Here is a 14911-nt window from a genome sequence, read left to right on the forward strand (position 1 = left end):
GATAAACGCTAAACAATACTCGAGATCAACACCGAAGGAAACAGACAAGGCAAGGCAAAACTAGGCTAAGGCTAGGGCTAGGGCTAGGGCTGGGAAAAACGACCTAGGGCTCTGTAGAGTAGCTATCGCTAGGAGAGTGATAATCGCTAGACAATACTCGGCAGAGGGAAGGGAACAGAGTGAGTGTTAAATAGTGAGGGAGTGATATGAAACAGCTGGGTGCAATCCGTGCTGAGTGCAATCAGTGCAATGAATGATGGGATATGTAGTCCGGAGTGATGTGCAACAGTGTGTAGTGCGAGAGTCAATGAAATTGGAAGTTCATGGACCGGATTCATGACACATATGTATATACTAGCATGACGCTAGTGATGCAAACTCCAAAGAGACTGTATAAAACACAACTCCCAAGAAGAGCAAAATATTATCCTCTTTGTTCATTAGATTGAGTTGAATTGGCACTCACCTGGAATTAAACAAATTATGTTGCCGTTTCAAAGCTTTGAATTTGTGTGTACATGTGTGTATCTTCTAAATTCTGCTGAAGATTACATTACTGCTCTAACATAACACTTAATTTCAGTTTCAATAAACTCGAAATGTTTTCTGTTTTCAACACTGATAATAATAAATAATGTTTCTTAAAGCACTAATTCGGCATATTAGAATGATTTCTGAAGGATCACGTGACACTGTTTACTAAAGTATTGGCTGCTGAAAAGTAAGCTTTGAAAGAAAAAAGAAATGGCAATATACATGCTGGTCAGACGGTCTCAAAACAGATGTTTCTGGCCTAGAACGAGCTGAAAAGTGGCTTTTGTACCAGTAATCAAAAGCCTGGCCATGTAAGTCTAGGTGACCAGCATGAAAATACACAAAAATATACTTCTCATACAGTAAATGGTCATGTAAGCTGTTGTTTCCAGCAGAGTTGCTGAGCTGGTTCCTGCAGTGTGGTGGCGGGCAGAGGGGGTGGCTGGCTGTTATAAATCTGTGGGGGTGAAGTGTTGTTTGATGAAGCAGGTACAGATCTTTACCTCCTCTGACAGAATAATCAATTCAGAGCGATTCTTATCACCTGCTTGCACTCTCCAATACATCACACATGCACATATCTCAAATCACACCCTCTGTTCCAGCCTTGACCACATTTTATTAAGGAAACACAAAACATGTTCAAGTGTGTTACATATATGTGATGTTGATCTGATAACAGACCTACAGTTTGTTCAATAACATACACGTCAGCAGTCAGAGCCTCAAAAGCACAGATAAACTGTCTAAAGGTGACTAAGACAAAAAATGGCATTAAACTCAGCATGTGTGGCTTAAAGTAGCATTTCCTTTTGTGATACTCTGTGTCCTTGAACTCAAATGCCAAAGTGACAATGTTTGAGCAGACAGAGAGCAGCCACACTTTACAGGCTGCAGTCTCCAGGAAGGCAAAGCAGGGATCTGAGGTGCAAATTGGGTTATAAGAGACATGGACTGCAGGCGAAAGCACCGGAGCTTTTGCATTATTGATAACATAGAAACTCAGCAGGCCTTGTTCGTACAGCGGCCGCCAATTCTCAGAGCTGTGATTGGTGTTGTCAGCACAGAGGTCAACGTGGACAAGGCCGTCGGTCTGACAACATTCAAACACATCTGGAATTTATCGCCACGGATCAGAGGAGTCAATTCTCCATTTCCTCTAGGAATAAGACAGCTGCCTCCCAACATGCCACCCAATTTATGAATAACTCTGGTAACAAATGGTAACACTTTACAATAACATAACAGATACACTAACATACATTAACAGATACAACTAATAAATGCTTTCGAAGTATATTTCATTGTTAGTACATGTTTAGTAATCTAGTTCCAAAGGGGTCATATGATGCTGCTAAAAAGAACATTATTTTGTGTACTAATCTTGCCCAATACAGTGCTACAACTGCCAGGGAGATAAGTCGCATGTGTGCAGCCCTTAACTCCATAGATAGATATAGTAGTAACACTGACATACTACAGCTGGGCACCGGAAGAAGTAGTGGTCCGCCTAGTAGAATGAATCTGCCCCAAAGTCACAGACCTGGTTTCAAGTACAGCCCAGATGGAAAGCCTCTTTCCTGAAACAAAGCATCACACACGGTGGCCTAGAGTGAGCTGAGGCCGGGGCTAGAGTGAGGAACGGCCGGAGGGCTAGAGTGAGCAGAGGCGGAGGGCTAGAGTGAGCAGAGGCGGCGGATTCGACGAAGGAGCGTCCGGCGGGCTTTCGGCAACCACATGTGACGACTCCGGGCTGGACTTCGCTTTGTCCACGGTGAAAGCTGATCCGGCGAATCACAGCGCAAAGTTATTGTATTTCCTCAGCGACCAGCACGGATCAGCTCCAGGCATGACGAACCAGATATCGCCCTCTTTTGGAAGGCCAAACAAAGTAGTTTCACTTTCACAACGAATCAAACAGTGCCTTCACGACATGGCAGCGGCAACAACAATACTACAGCTAGAATAAAAGTTACGCCTTCTTTCTTAGCGTGAACATTTGGGCAGCGTTATGCAAATCTTCCCAGATAGTGACGTAGGTATGTGGGGGCATGTTAGAACGAGCCGTTTTAGGTAGGCGTGGCTGACTCTTAACTTTTATAAAGAATATCTCTTTGGATTTGAGACTTTAGTCTTTGCAATTTTACAGATCTTCTTTATGCACCAAGAGCTTGTAACACTCCAAAAAGAAAGAAAAATTTAAATCGCATCATATGACCCCTTTAGGGTAGTGTGGGTGATTTCAGAGAGACTAGCAATAGCAAGCTAGCTTTGAAAGCTTAAGATCCCACCCTCCCTGCAAATCACTCTCCAAAGCCATACCTCCTCCAAAACACATGGACGTGCACAGGCAGCACATGAATAGAGAGAGAGCGTTGGTGAAGGGTTGAATGCAAAGCTGTCAGATTACCTTATGTCTCATTCACTGGTGAGAAAACAGTACAAAGCGCATAACATTACATTAATAAGGGCTTTCATTTTCGCTTGGTCTGCAAAAACATGATGGAACGCGCGATCATGTTTGCGCGAACAGGGTGCACAGAGGTATGCAGATACATATGTTGACAGGCAGGTAGGACAGCCTATTGTAGTCCTCGGACCGAGGAGTATGATTGGACGAACATTTTCAAATTCAAATTAAAAATAAGACACTACAAACTAAAATACAAGTTAATTTCATGCATCACAACATCACAATGTACAGTGTACATAAAAATGGGTATTCACTTTGAGATTTGCTAAAAATCAGTGCATTTAACAGTGTAATTAATTAGTGTTTTTAAAGATTAACTTTAAGTGTGCGTGATGGCTAAGGTAATCTAAATGTAAAAAGGTAAAAATAAATAAATAAATGTCTTAAGAACTAGTTAGCTAAAGGATCAGCCTTAATTTTCATTCTCAAATTAGACCAAGGTTTTCACAAATAATAATAATAATAATGAAATAAAAAGGTTATGACCAGTCTTAAAAATAGAAACTTGTAATACTAAGAAATTTATGCAACAGGCCTGTATTTTATTGTGGATGATTCATCAGTTATTTAAAAATATATATATAATGTACTCTCAAAATGTGTTTGCTCTTCCTCTGAAATGACTTTCCTTTTTAGGTGATTTCCTCTTACTTTTCACCTCCTCCAACAGTAAATAACGTCCACATTCAAAATCCAATATATTCCCAATGGATAAAATCAAGCCCTATCCTGCATTTTTTTTTCTTGATGTAGATCATGTTCCACATGAAAATACATCATATTACGAGCGTTTACATTTGCTGTGCTGTTTCACCCTTCAGCTTTTTTGGTGCTGGTGTGTGAATCATAACAATCTGCAATATTACACCGTCCAAGCAAAGATGAGCTCTGATGTCCCCAATTACAGCAAAAAAAATATGTATTGAGCTATGAATATAACCGTGGTGTTCTGTACAACTATTATGGCGGCATCGTCCCATGGGGGAAAAGACAATCTATATTTGGACCTTAGATTTTCCAACTGTACATCCATTTACTGCTGCGCACGTTCTTTGGCCTGATGTTTTCCCTATACTTGAAATACTGGGGAATACATTTTATTCATTTCACTTGCTCAGAGTCTGAGAGAATGAGAGACGTGAAGTAGGAGGAGGAGGAGGAGGAGGAGGAGGAAGAGGAAGAGAGGGTGATGCAGTCTAAAAATTAGGTGCAGCTGTGTATTTGAGGCCAGCAGTGAGTAACACTGAAGCTTTGTGAGGATGTGAGCAAAGGGGGCTGGAAACGGCCCCCAGTTTGAGTCGTTCCACATCACCCATCAGTCCCCCTCACAAAACATCTGGCATGAGGTAAAATGTCCTCTATTCACACACAGAGCTTCAAGAGCTCTCTTTCAGCAAGACGTCTTCGGCTTCTGACTGACCCTCTACCGCAGGAAAGAAAGAAAGAATGAGAAAAGGATCAGGAACGGATCCTTGAAAAGGATCAAAAGACAATTAAAAATGCCCCCCAAAAGATTAAAATGCATTTTGCAGGACTAAAGAATAACCTTCCATAACATCTGTTTTAACTTCTAACATGTTCATATATCACTATGAGTTCATATATCACACAGACCTCTCTTTTAAAAGATGAAGTCTGTTTTTCTTATGAGTGTCATTCTCCTCTGAGATTCAGTCAAAACTTCACTGAGCACATATCTCAGACAACGATTTGATAGACCTCTGTATTACTTTTAAGACCGCTACAGACGTTTGGTAAGACAAGTCTGTGTACTTTTCAGGAGAAAAAAAATCCATAAACCATTTTGCTGTTTTAAAATAAATAACGGCATTTAATAAATAAATGATGGATAATTTGTTGGATAATATATATATATAATAAAAAAATAAGTTATAAGAATATGTTAACATGGGGTTAGGTTTGAAATATATTCATGAAAATATTATTTATAATATAATTTTGTATTTGTTATATTACAAATAGTGCTAAAACGTATATATGTTTTATTCATTTTCCTTGATTTAATTATGTTAAAATGCAGTCAATGTCAATGAGGTCTAAGACTTGGACTCTCTGTACAAGAAGTTTAGACACTTAGTCATGGACAAAAAAGTATAAATTAGTATAAATGTCATTGACGACATGTGACGCCGTTTCGTTGTGAAACAAAACGACTTTATTTGGCCTTCCAAAAAAGGACACGACTAGAAATCAGTGGTTAAGTTGTATTTACAACACTGTTCCAGAACAGTTTAACCCAAATATTCAGATGTATCCAGCGCATTTTATGGAGGACTGTTTCCTGATCCTGGGAGAGTAGGCTACAATGCCGGCTGTTCTGACTCAAAGACTGTAAGTACGTTTTCATAGTTAAAGGATTTGCCATTGATGATTCAAACACGAGTTTTGAGCAGTGTAGAGTAGCACTTGTTACAACACTGTTCCAGAACAGTTTAACCCAAATATTCAGATGTATCCAGCGCATTTTATGGAGGACTGTTTCCTGATCCTGGGAGAGTAGGCTACAATGCCGGCTGTTCTGACTCAAAGACTGTAAGTACGTTTTCATAGTTAAAGGATTTGCCATTGATGATTCAAACACGAGTTTTGAGCAGTGTAGAGTAGCACTTGTTGTTTGTCATTTCTCCGATCACAAATGCAGACGTGGTTTTATGTTTACGCGGTGCGGCGCGATGCAACGCGTAAAAAGACAGTATTAGTCATTATAATCCATAATTATGTCCCCACTGGATGCAACAAATGCCTCGTTTGTAATGGGTTTTATTGGTGTTGTCTCGTCGCGCCGGGACATGGCATCACAGTATGGTAAGGGGCGTAACGTACGTAGGAGAAAAAATAATGTACAGTATGTGGAAAATAATGTTTTTTAACCTTAAACCACATAAAGACATTTCATTACACCAAATACACAAAATAATGTTCTTTTTAGCAACATCATATGACCCCTTTAAGTGAATGTTCAGTTCCCCTCAAGTTCATACAGGTCTCCTATTAGAATAACCACATGTGTAGTTCATCTTATACACTGGACATAATCCACTAATGTCTGAGAACCAGAATGTGTCCAAATATTTTTGGGGGTCACTGTATAAATACACTTCAGAGAGCAGTGACACAAGTGTAAAAAGAGGCTAAATAATTAATAATTGTCCTCCCTGATAAAAAGAACAATATTGGTGGTTACAAGCATATGTGTTTTAGGATGCTGGTGTCCTCATCAGACTTTTAAACTATAGCAAGACTTCCTCAGCTAACAAAATGATGCTGGTTGACCAGGTTCACCAGCTCTTTCACTGCTGAGAGCCATGACCCACTTTATCTACTGTGAAATCAAATCAGCCTGGTCTTAATCGCTTTTAAGAGGGACCCACAGGCAATCAGCCAGGACACACTTTCACCAGTGACCAGAATCTGTACTCTGCTGTCACTTCAACGACCCAGAAAGCTCTGGGCATCTTCAGCAAAGTGACCCAGTGTCTGCTGCTGGACCCAGCCAGAGATGTTAGACACTAAATATCCCAGAGCCCGCCTCAGAGGAACATTACACTGTAAAAAGTAAAACGGTCTTCCCAATCTGACCCTTAAATATGGCTTTTACTGACATAATAAGGTTCATTTAGTCATATTAAAAAATATTATGGCTATACAGCATTTTAGAAGGTACCACATTAAGTACATTTTCTTTTCTTTTTTTGCAGTTTATGCTGCCTCCTAATCTTCCTGGGAAGTTCGTAGTTGAGTTCAGAAATCGTAAATATGAAGTGACACATTTTAAGCTGAATAAAATGGATGGATGCACTGGGGAATTTCATATTTTTCTTTTTTTTCAACTCACGTCAAACGCACAAGGTGCACACTAGTGAAAAAAACTGAAAAATGCAGTAGCTGTGCACAGGATGTGCAAACCAGTTACATGACTAGCTTTATACAGTAGTTATTTTCCACGAACAGTACACACTATGCTGACAAACTAAATTGTACAGTCAAATTGTATAATCACACATTTAAAATTATTAAACTTATTTGGTAATTGACAGTAACATAACTCGGTTTCCCACTGGTAGATAAAACATTTTGTAAATATGGTCATTCTGACATAAGAATTACACTATTTGTTACGCTTCACACTAGAGCTGGGCGATAATTCGATAACGATAATTATTGCGGTATAATTTTCCTCGATAAAACGATACGAAGAGTTCGATAAATGTTCGATATAATGTTTATGCGCCAAAAGCACGGATCGTTTATCCGCTCGGATCACAGCTCAAACTGCCGCCGGCGTGAGCTCACTAGAGCAGATGCATTTACTCGGTCACGTGAGCACTAAACAGGGCTGTGAGATCCAGTGTGAAGTGCTTGAATTCAGCGATGAACACAAATGACTCGGTGATTTAAACTAGTTTAAAGCCAAACAGGAGAAACACTGTGTGCAACAAGACAGTCAGAAGGCTTTTCAGTCTACACATCGCCTTATGTCCCCACTGGATGCAACAAATGCCTCGTTTATAATGGGTTTTAATGTTTATGTCTCGTCACTCCGGCCGGACAGGGCATCACAATATGGTAAGTGGCGTAACATTTCTATCACACACTTGAGGTATTCGGCCTATCATAACGCTCTGGATAGCTGGCCAATCAGAGCACACCTCGCTTTTCAGACTGATGAGCTTTGTAAAAATCGACGCGTTTCAGAAAGGCGGGGCATAGAGGAGAAAGAATAATGTACAGTACGTGGAAAATAATGTTTTTTGAACCTTAAACCGCATAAACACATTTCATTACACCAAATACACAAAATAATGTTCTTTTTAGCAACATCATATGACCCCTTTAAGTGAATGTTCAGTTCCCCTCAAGTTCATACAGGTCTCCTATTAGAATAACCACATGTGTAGTTCATCTTATACACTGGACATAATCCACTAATGTCTGAGAACCAGAATGTGTCCAAATATTTTTGGGGGTCACTGTATAAATACACTTCAGAGAGCAGTGACACAAGTGTAAAAAGAGGCTAAATAATTAATAATTGTCCTCCCTGATAAAAAGAACAATATTGGTGGTTACAAGCATATGTGTTTTAGGATGCTGGTGTCCTCATCAGACTTTTAAACTATAGCAAGACTTCCTCAGCTAACAAAATGATGCTGGTTGACCAGGTTCACCAGCTCTTTCACTGCTGAGAGCCATGACCCACTTTATCTACTGTGAAATCAAATCAGCCTGGTCTTAATCGCTTTTAAGAGGGACCCACAGGCAATCAGCCAGGACACACTTTCACCAGTGACCAGAATCTGTACTCTGCTGTCACTTCAACGACCCAGAAAGCTCTGGGCATCTTCAGCAAAGTGACCCAGTGTCTGCTGCTGGACCCAGCCAGAGATGTTAGACACTAAATATCCCAGAGCCCGCCTCAGAGGAACATTACACTGTAAAAAGTAAAACGGTCTTCCCAATCTGACCCTTAAATATGGCTTTTACTGACATAATAAGGTTCATTTAGTCATATTAAAAAATATTATGGCTATACAGCATTTTAGAAGGTACCACATTAAGTACATTTTCTTTTCTTTTTTTGCAGTTTATGCTGCCTCCTAATCTTCCTGGGAAGTTCGTAGTTGAGTTCAGAAATCGTAAATATGAAGTGACACATTTTAAGCTGAATAAAATGGATGGATGCACTGGGGAATTTCATATTTTTCTTTTTTTTCAACTCACGTCAAACGCACAAGGTGCACACTAGTGAAAAAAACTGAAAAATGCAGTAGCTGTGCACAGGATGTGCAAACCAGTTACATGACTAGCTTTATACAGTAGTTATTTTCCACGAACAGTACACACTATGCTGACAAACTAAATTGTACAGTCAAATTGTATAATCACACATTTAAAATTATTAAACTTATTTGGTAATTGACAGTAACATAACTCGGTTTCCCACTGGTAGATAAAACATTTTGTAAATATGGTCATTCTGACATAAGAATTACACTATTTGTTACGCTTCACACTAGAGCTGGGCGATAATTCGATAACGATAATTATTGCGGTATAATTTTCCTCGATAAAACGATACGAAGAGTTCGATAAATGTTCGATATAATGTTTATGCGCCAAAAGCGGAACAAAATCGCGCCACACGGATCGTTTATCCGCTCGGATCACAGCTCAAACTGCCGCCGGCGTGAGCTCACTAGAGCAGATGCATTTACTCGGTCACGTGAGCACTAAACAGGGCTGTGAGATCCAGTGTGAAGTGCTTGAATTCAGCGATGAACACAAATGACTCGGTGATTTAAACTAGTTTAAAGCCAAACAGGAGAAACACTGTGTGCAACGAGACAGTCAGAAGGCTTTTCAGTCTACACATCGCCATCATTTACAATGGATTTACTGTAGTAGCACTCACTGCACCATGGTATTGTGGCAGAAATTTTGGATATTCACACTGAATTGTATTAGGAGTAATGGTATAATTGTAGTATGTATTTGTGATTAAGCTAAAGCATGTGTGCATTTATACTGAATGTTTTTAGACTACTGTTTTTCATTCAAATAGGCTATCAAAAAACCATATAGTTATATTTTTACCATGGTATTGAGGTGCTATATTGTGTGGTTTTAACTGTGCTTATAATGATCTTAATGTATGTTACTATGGGAGACCGATGCGTAATTTAAAAATAAATAAATAAAAACTTGGTCTGAATAAATTTAACCATATAAAACTGAGGTTGCTACAATTTTAGAGATCTTAACTAATTTTGATAATGAACAAAACTTTACCTCTGCACCCTAACTCAAGCTACTATCAGATGTGCATGAGACAAAAAGTGATATAATTATTATTAATATTATCAGGCAACCCAAACCTGTTTCTTGATTTGAAACAATATCACTCATTAGAACATGCAGAAACTAAGAAATACATTTTTCATTTTGTTAAGGAAAATTATTGGTCTAGTTTATACAACTTTTACTTTGGAGCAAAAATCTGGCTTTATACTTGAAAGAAATAAAGATTTGACATTTATCGTGATAATTATCGATATAGACTGTTGGACTGTTGGCCCCGCCCTACTTCACACTGAATCATCACATCAAAAACACATCAAAATTGTGTTTTGATTCTGATATCACAATATCACAAATTCACCAGTCTAACCCGTTCACCCATTTGAACCATCATGCCTGATTCTATACAATTTCCTGGATCTTACACGAGAAATAAAGCATGACACACTATTCAAAAGAGTGCAAGACAGCAGAACTTACTGAAGGGCATAAGTCTGGAAGAGAGAGAAATTAAATACGCCAACTGAAGAAAAGGAATTAAAGAACCTCTAAGTAGGAGCGATCGGCCAACGTCACAGAGGAGGAGTGAGAGTGTGTCAGTGAAGAGAGAAAGTATATTGGGTTCCAGGACAGAGAAGTGGAAGATGACAGGTGTCTGGGCTACTCTGGTCTCTGCTGGAACTGTAATTGGTTGTGGCAGACACAGACAGCATGAATGGCCTGCTTCAGGCCTCCAGGGGTCAGGTAGAGAAAGACGAAGAAAAAAAACCCCATCAACTCAAAGCCGTGATAGAAAATGGAAAGAGAGGAAGAGACAGAATCAAAACAGTGTGAAATGAGTGCAATTGAGGATATGTATCAAGTGGTGTGTTTTGACAGCATATCTCAATTTCATAATGATATAATCCCTGACAGTGCACATCAGGTTATTTTTTGCCATGGACGTGTAGGGTTACTCTGAGAGAGAAAGAAAGGATGGCTGAAATCTACACAGCGCACAGGGACTCGTACAGTCAGTTATTCTGTCTAATCAGTCAGACAATATCTGACATCAGTACCTTCGGCACCAAGGAAGTCTGAATACAACACACTGACTGGATCTTATAAATACACATCATTGTGTCAAAATAGAAACAAACACAAGCGACATTTGGCAGAATCTAAAAATTGTACACAGGAACAGCCCAAAACATTCATTATAAATATCTACCCACCTAAAAACATCTCATTATGGTTTCCTGTAAAGTAGTTTCACCGATCATCTGATGCAAGAGGTTTTTCAAAATGCCAAGCCTCAATCGGACTTGTTGGTTTTATGCAATTTCTGGGAATCCGGTTGGAAAGGTTTGAATGAGTACAACACAGTCTAGCTGAAAAACGTTCTGCTGGAACTGTGTTGCACGGAAACTCTTGACGTTTTTGCTAATTTAATTAGTGATCTAAAACACTGTGTGCAACGAGACAGTCAGAAGGCTTTTCAGTCTACACATCGCCATCATTTACAATGGATTTACTGTAGTAGCACTCACTGCACCATGGTATTGTGGCAGAAATTTTGGATATTCACACTGAATTGTATTAGGAGTAATGGTATAATTGTAGTATGTATTTGTGATTAAGCTAAAGCATGTGTGCATTTATACTGAATGTTTTTAGACTACTGTTTTTCATTCAAATAGGCTATCAAAAAACCATATAGTTATATTTTTACCATGGTATTGAGGTGCTATATTGTGTGGTTTTAACTGTGCTTATAATGATCTTAATGTATGTTACTATGGGAGACCGATGCGTAATTTAAAAATAAATAAATAAAAACTTGGTCTGAATAAATTTAACCATATAAAACTGAGGTTGCTACAATTTTAGAGATCTTAACTAATTTTGATAATGAACAAAACTTTACCTCTGCACCCTAACTCAAGCTACTATCAGATGTGCATGAGACAAAAAGTGATATAATTATTATTAATATTATCAGGCAACCCAAACCCGTTTCTTGATTTGAAACAATATGACTCATTAGAACATGCAGAAACTAAGAAAGACATTTTTCTATTTAGATATTTATTTTGTTAAGGAAAATTATTGGTCTAGTTTATACAACTTTTACTTTGGAGCAAAAATCTGGCTTTATACTTGAAAGAAATAAAGATTTGACATTTATCGTGATAATTATCGATATAGACTGTTGGCCATATCGCCCCGCCCTACTTCACACTGAATCATCACATCAAAAACACATCAAAATTGTGTTTTGATTCTGATATCACAAAATGACCTGTTCACCAGTCTAACCCGTTCACCCATTTGAACCATCATGCCTGATTCTATACAATTTCCTGGATCTTACACGAGAAATAAAGCATGACACACTATTCAAAAGAGTGCAAGACAGCAGAACTTACTGAAGGGCATAAGTCTGGAAGAGAGAGAAATTAAATACGCCAACTGAAGAAAAGGAATTAAAGAACCTCTAAGTAGGAGCGATCGGCCAACGTCACAGAGGAGGAGTGAGAGTGTGTCAGTGAAGAGAGAAAGTATATTGGGTTCCAGGACAGAGAAGTGGAAGATGACAGGTGTCTGGGCTACTCTGGTCTCTGCTGGAACTGTAATTGGTTGTGGCAGACACAGACAGCATGAATGGCCTGCTTCAGGCCTCCAGGGGTCAGGTAGAGAAAGACGAAGAAAAAAAACCCCATCAACTCAAAGCCGTGATAGAAAATGGAAAGAGAGGAAGAGACAGAATCAAAACAGTGTGAAATGAGTGCAATTGAGGATATGTATCAAGTGGTGTGTTTTGACAGCATATCTCAATTTCATAATGATATAATCCCTGACAGTGCACATCAGGTTATTTTTTGCCATGGACGTGTAGGGTTACTCTGAGAGAGAAAGAAAGGATGGCTGAAATCTACACAGCGCACAGGGACTCGTACAGTCAGTTATTCTGTCTAATCAGTCAGACAATATCTGACATCAGTACCTTCGGCACCAAGGAAGTCTGAATACAACACACTGACTGGATCTTATAAATACACATCATTGTGTCAAAATAGAAACAAACACAAGCGACATTTGGCAGAATCTAAAAATTGTACACAGGAACAGCCCAAAACATTCATTATAAATATCTACCCACCTAAAAACATCTCATTGTGGTTTCCTGTAAAGTAATTTCACCGATCATCTGATGCAAGAGGTTTTTCAAAATGCCAAGCCTCAATCGGACTTGTTGGTTTTATGCAATTTCTGGGAATCCGGTTGGAAAGGTTTGAATGAGTACAACACAGTCTAGCTGAAAAACGTTCTGCTGGAACTGTGTTGCACGGAAACTCTTGACGTTTTTGCTAATTTAATTAGTGATCTAGAATCAGTGCAGAATTTTCAATATCTCCTAATCTTTTAGCTTCATAATCTTTCTTTTACTACTATTTTTAATCCAAATGTTCTATAAATATTAATAAATATATTTATATGTTTACATTAAATATTGAATCACCAAAAATTCTGGCCATTACTGTTAAGCCATTTTTTTTTATGTTATGGCTGATAATTGAAAAATTGATAAATACTATTTTGTCAAAATAATAAAAAAATAAAACACTAAAAACTAAAATCAATAATTTTAAATGTTACAAGTTAATTTAGGCACCACAGCATTATAATGCACAGTGTAAACAATGGATATTCATGTTGAAATTTGCATTTTGAAATATATTTAACAGTGTTATTAAATCATTAGGTGATGGCAAATGTAATCTAAATGTAAAAATTAGGTAACACGAGAATGCACAATTAATTATTCAATATCAACTGATACAAATAAATTTGAAAGCATTAAAATCAGCTACAACCTATTTAGTACTGATGGAAGGCCCAGGCTTTGTTGATATTCAGAAGTCTGGCTCTACAAGACTACCTTCAAAATGACATAAGCAAAGACAAATGTGCACTCCTCTATTCATGTAAGCAATGTGAGCTCAACAGAAACAAGCCCTATCTACCCATCCTGAACACTTCAAACCAAAAGAGCAACAGCCTTATTCATCCAGCTGATATGAGAAGCCAGCAGCAACACAATAACTGACCTGAGAACAGACAGCTCTTATCAGATAGGTCTCCAACGCTGTGAATAAAGCACACTGAAAGAGGACTGTTCTAATGAGAGCTCCCTTGAGATTGAAGACAGCCTGAGCATGTTAATTACCTAGCAGGGTGTAAAAGTTCTGGACTGGTCCATTTCAAAATGCCACATATAGGGGAAAAAAGAAGCCACAAAGCAGGGTGAACCACTCAGGAAGAACCACCGCCAATAGAGGTTGACAAGAACTCATCTGAGTTTCAGAAGATGGGCAATTCTGGCAAGATAGATGATAGATTTACTGTAAACTCATTAAGTGCATCTTAGTATATTTCAGGCCGATTCAAATCACTAAATTCCACATCCGACCCAGCATTAAATATACATTAAGGAATCAATAATAAAAACAGCATTCAAGATGCGTGTTAAGCTGAACTTAGTAAATTATGTCCTTCTGTTTTACATTGCTGCGAAACTGCTGACGAATTCTCATAACACCTATTTAAAGGGATAGTTCACCCAAACATGTAAATTCTCATTCAACCTTATGTCACACAAAATCATTTATTATTGAAATTCTTACATACTTGGCTCATCATGAACTGTAAACGAATTGTGAGCAAAAAGCAAGTCTTTTTAATTAATCAGTTGATCCGGTTCACAAAACCTGTCTGAACTACTTGCTCACAAATCAAACTGGTTCAGTTCAGTTCACCGAGCCTTCTGTTTTACATTGCTGCGAAACTGCTGACGAATTCTCATAACACCTATTTAAAGGGATAGTTCACCCAAACATGTAAATTCTCATTCAACCTTATGTCACACAAATCATTTATTATTGAAATTCTTACATACTTGGCTCATCATGAACTGTAAACGAATTGTGAGCAAAAAGCAAGTCTTTTTAATGAATCAGTTGATCCGGTTCACAAAACCTGTCTGAACTACTTGCTCACAAATCAAACTGGTTCAGTTCAGTTCACCGACTCAAAAATCCAGTC

At 38.4% G+C, this 14911-nt stretch overlaps 1 protein-coding gene across 1 annotated transcript in view; it reads right to left on the reverse strand.

The window, feature by feature from the left end:
• The window catches only part of LOC107570827 (ephrin type-A receptor 3-like), a 96337-nt gene extending 81665 nt beyond the window's left edge, over nt 1-14672 (reverse strand). Inside the window, exons 1-2 of the mRNA XM_016257098.1 lie at nt 14626-14672; nt 13918-13955 (exon numbers count right to left, since the gene is read on the reverse strand). Of these exons, the coding sequence (XP_016112584.1) occupies nt 13918-13955; nt 14626-14672 (85 nt within the window). The remainder of the gene's footprint in view (nt 1-13917; nt 13956-14625) is intronic.
• Between the last annotated feature and the right edge of the window lie 239 nt (nt 14673-14911).

This window comes from Sinocyclocheilus grahami, unplaced genomic scaffold (assembly GCF_001515645.1).
Source record: "Sinocyclocheilus grahami isolate Dianchi unplaced genomic scaffold, SAMN03320097.WGS_v1.1 scaffold1510.1, whole genome shotgun sequence".
Taxonomy (NCBI): domain Eukaryota; kingdom Metazoa; phylum Chordata; class Actinopteri; order Cypriniformes; family Cyprinidae; genus Sinocyclocheilus; species Sinocyclocheilus grahami.